At 40.8% G+C, this 8,760-nt stretch overlaps 1 protein-coding gene across 3 annotated transcripts in view; it reads left to right on the top strand.

Moving 5' to 3' along the window:
* The first annotated feature begins 690 nt into the window (after nucleotides 1-690).
* Nucleotides 691-8,760, top strand: part of MARCHF1 (membrane associated ring-CH-type finger 1) — a 134,295-nt gene continuing 126,225 nt past the window's right edge. For 2 of the 3 annotated variants that reach the window (XM_060778752.2, XM_060778750.2), the window contains exon 1: nucleotides 1,516-1,598. Coding sequence is in view for 1 of the 3 variants with exons in the window: in XM_060778751.2 (XP_060634734.2) it covers nucleotides 1,509-1,598 (90 nt within the window). In the remaining 2 variants the exon portion in view is untranslated. Of the gene's footprint in view, nucleotides 1,599-8,760 lie in introns of all 3 variants that reach the window. The other variant, XM_060778751.2, reaches the window with a different exon arrangement.

The following is an 8,760-nucleotide window of genomic DNA, read 5'->3' as shown; positions in this document are numbered from 1 at the left end:
GTTTGAGTCCACAATGCTCTCTGGATATAGGTGAACTACAAGTCCAAAACTCAAGGCCAATGCCCACCAAACCCAGTATTTTCTGTTGGTCATAGGGTTCTGTGTGCCAAGTTTGGTTCAATTCTATTGTCGCCGTAGGGGCAGCTCAACCCATTACGAAAAGTAAGCATTTGCAGTATAGTTGATTTTGCCCAGGGGCGCTCTTGAGGCGCTCTTGGGGGGAAATAGACCTTGACATATGCGAGTTGTAGTTACTGGGATGTATAGTTCACCAACAATCAAAGAGCATTCTGAACTCCACCAATGATGGAATTGAACCAAATATGGCACACAAAACTCCCACGACAAACAAAAAATATATATCAGTTATTGGGTTGGGAGTGGGGGAGCGTCCAAATACTGTTCGCTTACAGTTGAAAATTACCTAGGGCCGCCTCTTGCCCTCATCACACTAGAGAAAAAAAATCCACTCAAAATTCTGTTTCTGCCTCCTGTAGAATTCTGGGGTTTGTAGTTTAGAAAGGAACCTTTAACAGCCACACTAAACTACAAACTCCAGAATTCTGCAGGAGACAGAAACAGGTTTTTAAGTGGATCTTTATCTCTCTAGTGTGAGGGAGGAAGACGAGCTGCCCGCCCAGGCTCCACTTTGCCCACTGCGAAAGCACCTCCAGGGGGCGCCCGTGCGTGACGAGCGCGCGCGCTTCCCAAACACGATGCTGAAGAGGCCAAGGAGGAGTTAAAATACTAATACTAACAATAATTTTGCCCGGTTGGGTCCCGCTTTGCCGCCATTGCCTTGGTTTTCCTTGCTTCCCCACCCTCCCTCCACCGCTGGCCTTTTTAAAAATATGATTCTTCCTTCTCGCTGAAGAAAGCAGCTGCCTCCCTTCGGAACCTAAGCAGATTAAGCCGGGAAGCGCCTGAAGGGCACCGGCGTTGGCGAGCGGAGTTGGCCCAGGAGGAGGAGGAGGAGGAGGAGGAAGGAGATTTGGCTCCGAAATAGGACGCCGCTAAGCCGCCTTTGCGCGCCTTTTGGGAGCCGGGGTTTGGGCTGAGGGGACAGACAGAGGAGGAGGAGGAGGAGGAGGAAGAGGCGCAGGCATGGAAGAGCCCTGAAAGGAAAACCCAAGGCCTGTCTTTCGGTTTCCATGACAGTTCATGAGGTAATTTGAGTTTGTTGTTGTCTCCCACAATGCTCAAGGCAGAAAGGAAGAGGCTGTGACAAGAGTTGGGACTCTATTTTCCTGTGTTGTGATTATTGTACTGGATGTGAAGAATTGTGAAGGGAAAGAGGAGGAGGAGGAGGAGGAGGAGGAGGGCGCTGCTTGGAAGAAGACCCTCCCTCAGCCTCTTGCAGAGAGAGGGAGAGAGAAGGGGAAGCCAAGGCGCGCCAAATGTCCCTGGCTCAGGTGGGCTCCTGAAGGGGGAAAAAACAGACCTCGTCGTCGTCGTTGTCACCTCTCCGGCGTCCAATCAGGGGCCGCCAACCTGCCTCCGTCTCCGAGATGCCCCTCCAACGGATCTCGGTCGTCCCGGCCGGCAATGGGAGGAGAAGTTCCCAGGGAAGGAACAAAGAGAAGAGCAAGGAAGTCGAGGTAAGAAGAAGAGAGGGAGGAGGAGGAGGACATTGAACTCTCTCTCTCTCTCTGTGTAGGGGTGTGTTTGTGTGTGTGTAGGGGGGGGGGGGAGGATGTGCTTATAGGGAGGGAAAGAAAGAAACAGAAGCAGCCACCCTCCCTTTCCCTCACTTGGAATCGTGAGGAAAGCCCTTCATTTCCCCCCTTGTGAATGAAATGCAAGCTTGTCAAAGGCATTTGCCTTTCTGTCAGGCTGCAGACAAGGGAGGGAGATGAGGGGAGGGGAGGAGGAGGTGTGTGTGTGTGGATCTATAGCCCCTTCTTTCCACACAGCTGACTAAAAACCCCCACATTGTCTGCATGGAACTGGGATCTATGGCAGTGTGGACTCAGATATCCCATTTGAAATCAGATAATTGTGGGTGATCCACTCAGATATTCCAGTTCAAAGCAGATAATTGTGGGTGATCTCAGATATTCCAGTTCAAAGCAAATATTGTGGATTACCCACTCAGATATTCCAGTTGTTGTGGATTTATCCACTCAGATACATTGTGGATTTATCCACTCAGATATTCCAGTTCAAAGCAGATAATTGTGGATGATCTGCTCAGATATTCCAGTTCAAAGCAAATATTGTGGCTTACTCACTCAAATATTCCAGTTGTTGTGGATTTATCCACTCAGATATTCCAGTTGAAAGCAGATAATTGTGGGTTATCCACTCAGATATTCCAGTTCACAGCAAATATTGTGGGTTATCCAGTCAGATATTCCAGTTCACAGCAAATATTGTGAACTACCCACTCAGATATTCCAGTTCAAAACAGATAATTGTGGGTTATCAACTCAGATATTCCAGTTCACAGCAAATATTGTGGATTATCCACTCAGATATTCCAGTTCAAAAGCAAATATTGTGGGTTATCAACTCACATATTCCAGTTTAAAGCAGATAATTGTAGATGATCCACTAAGATATACCAGTTCAAAGCAAATATTTGTGGATTACCCACTCAGATATTCCAGTTCAAAGCAAATATTGTAGATTATCAATTCAGATATTCCAGTTCAAAGCAAATATTGTGGATTATCCACTCAGATATTCCAGTTCAAAGCAAATGTTGTGGATGATCCACTCAGATATTCCAGTTCAAAGCAGATAATTGTGCCACAAAGAAATAAATGTATATTATTATTATTATTATTATTATTATTATTATTTTAAACTGTCTATTTTATGACATTATGTACTTATCCTTGATGTATTTGAATTGCTGTTTACATTATTTTAATGTGTTGTAAACCGCTTTGGATCCCCTGAGGGAGAAAAGCGGGATATAAATAAATATTTATTATTATTATTATTATTATTATTATTATTATTGTATTATCAAATGCTTTCATGGCCAGAATAACTGGAAATCTGAGGATGCCTGCCATAGATGCAGGTGAAATGTCAGGAGAGAATGCTTCTGGAACATGGCCATACAGCCCAGAAAACTCACAACAATCCATTATTATTATTATTCTGCCCTGATATTTTGGCTGTGTGGAAAGGCCCCCTATCTATCTATCTATCTACCTACCTATCTCTGTATAGGGTTTTTTGCTTGAATATAAACACATAGGATAACTTTATTGTATTGCACATCAAGCAACAAAATTACACATTAGTCAGGTAGAATTACAAAACAAAACAGCCACATATGTAAGTACACACGCACAGATAGAGGTGGGATACATATCTCTATCTATCTATCTAGGGAGAGAGGGGGGCATTATTCGTCCTGCACTTGGGATGAGATGCATTCTTGAGTGTGTTTAAAGGAGCCCTGGTGGCACAGCAGGTTAAACCTCTGAGCTGCTGAACCTGTTGACCAAAAGTTCAGTGGTTCGAATCTGGGGAGTCAGGTGAGCTCCTGCAGTTAGCCCCAGCTTCTGCCAATCTAGCAGTTAAAAACATGCACATGTGCATAGATCAATAGACACCCCTCTGGCAGGAAGGTAACAGCCCTCCATCCAGTCATGCTGGCCACATGACCTTGGAGGTGTCTATGGACACCTCCGACTCTTCAGCTTAGAAATGGAGATGAGCATCACCACTAAGAGTCGGACACGGCTAGACTTAATGTCAAGGGGAAACCTTTACTTATATATATATATATACTATATATATATACACACACACACACACACACACACATATTGCTATTATTAATATATTTATTTATACCCCACTTTATCTCTCCTGAAGTGGATGCAAAGCAGCTTAACATAAAAACATCAGCACAGCCTTTAAACTATACAAATAGTTAAACAGAATGAAATATCAACAGTATTAAAAGATTCACAGTTAAAAGCATTCAATGATATTTGATGCACTTTCAAAACTGTACACACACACACACACACACACACTCACATTATTGTTATGTTTATCTATAATCCACTTTTTCTCTTCACAAGGAGACACAAAGTGGCTTACATTAAAAACCTTTTCAATGCAATTTAAAACCTACAAATATACAAACATTAAAACAGAATTGGTATTTTTTTAAAAAAATTAGTTAAAATCCATAAAACACACATATTCAAACTAAACACCACAGCACCCCCTATATATATATATATATATACACACACACACACATATACACACACACACATATATATAAACACACACACACACACACACACAAATACATACAGGCTGTCCCAAAAGTCTCCATACATAGGGGGAAAATGCACAAACTCATATTTTATATTACACTTTATATTTTTGAATATTTTGACTTTTTGTGTATAGAAGAGGGGTGGCCAACACACACACACACACGCACGCACACACACATATATAGTAAATATTTTGCAATTGATGTTTTTGTAAATAAAGGTACATTTAGCAACAGCTTCTCATTTTCCTTATGTATGACAACTTTTGGGACACCCTCTCTCTCTGTGTATGTGTACACACACACACACACACACACACTCCAGATATTTCTGCCTCACCAAAGGTCATGCTGTGTTTTGGGTCTGATAATACCATTGAAAGAGGATGCCCTCAGCTACTTGCCTAATGGCAATTCAGAGGTACACATCTACTCAGGATATTCCTGCCTCACAAAAGCTAATGTTGTGCTCTTACTTATAACACAGTTGAAATAGGATGCCTTGACTACTTGCTTAATGACAACCAGACGGTTCAGAGGTGCATGTATTCAAGACATTCCTGCCTCACAAAAGCTAATGTGCTCTGTGACTTGTAACACAATTGAGATAGGATTCCCTGACTACTTGCCTAATGGCAACCAATCAGTTCATAATTGCCATATGAATCATTTCTGTGAAAAGCATGTTGGGCAGTATGTGATAGAGCGGCAAATATTGTACAGGGACAAAGCAAATATGACATCTTGTTCTCGTTGACAACTCTCAGGCATTTAAACTGGATATTCGTTTATGTGTGGGGGGAGGCGTGTTGTCCAAGTCCTCTGCAGACAATGAGCATTGTTCTTTCACTTTGGGATGAGATGCTAAAAGGCAAGGCAGCATCTTCTTCCAGGAAAAGCGGCTATTGCAAAAGATAGAAATACATTGTACAGAAATGCAATCAAATAGCAATACCAGATGCCTGTAAAATGTGGGTGTAGCATCTTTCAGACACACACTGTTCTCCATCGCTGTTGTACTCATTCCATTGTTCTCTGTCATTTTGGTGGCGGCAGGGAGGTTTATTAGTAAAACAATTAGGAATGCTAAGCAGGAAATTCTGGAAACATAAATATGCAAGCCTAAGTAGTTATCCTACATCATTTTAATTTTAAAGTACATCATTGCTCGCAAGTCTCTAAAAAATGATTTGCAGCAGGCTATCCAAGAGAAGTAGATTTGGGCAGATTACTTTTCCCCCTCCATAAAGACTTTGGGCTTATGGGAAATGAAGGTGTGACTACTGAGGTCTTTTACCTTCTTTGTTTACATTAAGGATACAAGTTTTGCATTGAAATGATTGTGACTGGGCAGAAAACAAATTAGAATATTTAAATGTTTGACTGAGTAAATTTCACTGTATTTCCCTTGTGTTTTTCTATGATGTATTCATAGTTATTTGATCTTTTGATTTCATGTATCAACAGTGTATGCACTGCAAGTTATGTAGCACAGTAGTATAACATACCAGTAGATTTAATTAACAGGTGATGAGAGATCTTTATGTAGCCTGATAGTTTTTGAACTAAACACAGTGATTATTACTCCCATATTTTCATGAATAATGTTTTCTGATGTCATTTTTTTCAAGCAATAGAATTGCATTTTCCCAAAATGGTCTTGATTTAATTAATAATTTGAAACATATTGTTGGAGACAGTGAAGTATCAGGTTAGAGTTTGGCTTGTTGGATATCAACTTCAAGTGAAAGTGGTTCAAAGAAAGATGTGGGGTATGAAAAAGGTAAAATGGTAATGACAGTGCAATGAGGTATCAGCTTAATTCTTACTTGTATAAGCAAAATGTGATATCCTCAAGTTCTGTAATTAGGATAAAGAAACTAGTTCTTGTTTTGAAATTATTATGTAAACACCCTCTCATTGAAAACTTTTATTCAGTGGGATACTTTTTCTCTATATGGAGTGATAAATTGGATTTAATTCAAAAAGCCTTAAGTTCTTGTTTGGGATGCATGATAGTCCAGGATGTCATGATGAATCCAATCAAAAGAGTATTCAAAAAGATTCACCAAACACTGTAAACATATAGTTAATTAGTTCTTTCTTTGAGAGAGAAAAAACAAGGTATTGATTCTTAGACAGTTGCACGTCTGTTGTCTGCTTTGTAGAATCTTCTGCTTCTGTTCACTCATTTCACTTCTCTTCAAAGAAAATATTTCTCCCCATTGGCATTAATACATATGGATAAATATAATGTGGCAGCTCCATGGAGGATTTCTACTGTCTTTAGAAATCTTTACAGTATACAGCTCAGTCTCTTTCTGTGGACTTACAGCATAGGCTAGCAAAGAACTTTAGTGAGTTCTGACTGGAATGTAAATATGAGGAAGAGATACAGTTTTGTACAGTTATGTTTAAGGTTTCTAATACATTTTAGTCTTTTGTTCTGAGAATAGACAAACTTGTCTCTTTCCCTCTGGTGCTTGTTTACATTAGTGGCCCTGTTGCTATTTTTAAGGAATGTGTGCATCAAACATGCTAAACTGGGACACCTGTCATTTACGCTTTCCAGCTTCAGAGTCAATTTGGACAGATCTTATCAGTAGCATAGACCAGTGTCCTAAAGCTATTTCTTCTGCTAAAACAGTTTTAAATTTGTTTTGTGGAATATAAATACTATGTACTGATATATTTTGGGAGTGTCCTGCATGTCAGTTTTGCTTTTGTAGTCTGAGAGACATTAACTTGTCCCAATTCTTCAACTAAATTCTTTGCAGAGTATATACACCATATTCTCTAGATTCCAGGTCCTCTATTCTGTTCAGATGTTACACATTGAAGGACTTCAACTTCACCAGTGTGGACAATCTTGAAGCAATAGAAAAGATCTCATAATTACTTATTGAGATTATCTTCTTCAGCACTTTTATTAGAATTATTAGAGGGAAAGGAATTACTGTGTTCATGTTCACAGCAGTAAAATTTGAATTCTTGGTTTCTGCCTCATAGTGGTTTTTAAACCTTCTTCGAGGAAAACTGGATGGTGTTGGGAAAATCTTAGTCATTTTCATTCCAGTATTCCTGCATGTTATTATGGAAGTTGCCATCCCTGTATCCAGCCATTCCTGAAATACCCTAATCTTCCTGTTGATTATTGTGACTATTTTTCTCAGTAACCAAGAGCCACATGGGTGTTCCTTTCCCACTTGGTTAGTTTGGTTGTTGTATTTTACCCTATTGGGCCTTCCCTTTTTCATGATATCGATACTCCTTCATACTCTTCACTTCTTTCCTCTTTCATCCTAGTATCTTTCCTCCTTCCATGCTCCCATATCACATCCAGACTCAACATTTCTAAGTCAATGTTCATCAAATCAGTCTTTTTAAAATGTAGTTAATCAGAAGTGCTTTAATAATATAACAGTGGAGCCTAATAAGTAGCTGACAGATTTTGAAATAAAAGTGAATCTCTTTTGAAAAAGAATAGGTTCCTCTACATTCACTGGGGTTAGGGGCCCAGGGCCCCTATGGAAAAACAATTCTTTAAAAAAAAAAACTTAGGAGAATAGCTCTCTAGGAATCTCTAGGGCAGTGGTTCTCAACCTTTCTAATGCCGTGACCCCTAAATACAGTTCCTCATGTTGTGGTGACCCCAACCATATTTTTCTTGCTACATCATAACTGTACTGTTATGAATTATAATGTAAATATCTGATATGCAGGATGTATTTCCATAGTTACAAATTGAACATCATTAAAGCATAGTGATTAATGATAAAAACAATATGTTTGGGGGATTATGGGGGACACTGAAATTTGGGGATGCAGTTGCATGGATTTATAGTTCACCATGCACCAAAGAGCATTCTGAGCACCACCAACAATAGAATAGGACCAAACTTGGCATACAGGACTTCCATGACCAACAGAAAATACTGGAGGAGTTTGGGAAAAATAGACCCTGACATTTGGGAATTGCAGTTGTGTGGATATATAGTTCACCAGGCACCAAAGAACATTCTGAGCTCCACCAACAATAGAATTGAACCAAACTTGGCATACAGGAGTTCTATGACCCACAGAAAATACTGGAGGGGTTTGGGGGAGGCATGTACAATTGATTAGATTTGCAGTACCTTCAATCCCTTCCGTTTTTGAAGAGGCCTCCTTGCCGCCCTGAGAGGAGTCCAGGCCTGGGAGAAGAGGCCCTGTGCTCTTCCAGAGTAGGGAGACTGGGAATGTGAGTGTAAGAGAGAGAGGCAGAGAAGGAAAGGAAAGAGAGAAAGAGCATGCACGCAGGGGCTGTGTTCCTTCCACCGGCCCCTGGGTGCATGCTCCCTGCACGAGGCCTCTTCCCCCGTGTGTTGCCAAGCCCGCGGGGAAGAGGACCTGGGAGCACCTATCCAGGGACCGTGCTCCATCGGCCCCAGGGTGTGTGCTCCCAGGGCCTCTTCTCCCACTTGCTCTTCTTGGGCCCTCCAGCCAGAAAGGGAAGGCAGCCTCAT

The sequence above is a fragment of the Anolis sagrei genome, chromosome 5 (assembly GCF_037176765.1).
Source record: "Anolis sagrei isolate rAnoSag1 chromosome 5, rAnoSag1.mat, whole genome shotgun sequence".
NCBI classification, from domain to species: domain Eukaryota; kingdom Metazoa; phylum Chordata; class Lepidosauria; order Squamata; family Dactyloidae; genus Anolis; species Anolis sagrei.
The sequence above is the reverse complement of the archived record's forward strand: the minus strand, read 5'-3'. Positions and strand labels throughout refer to the sequence as shown.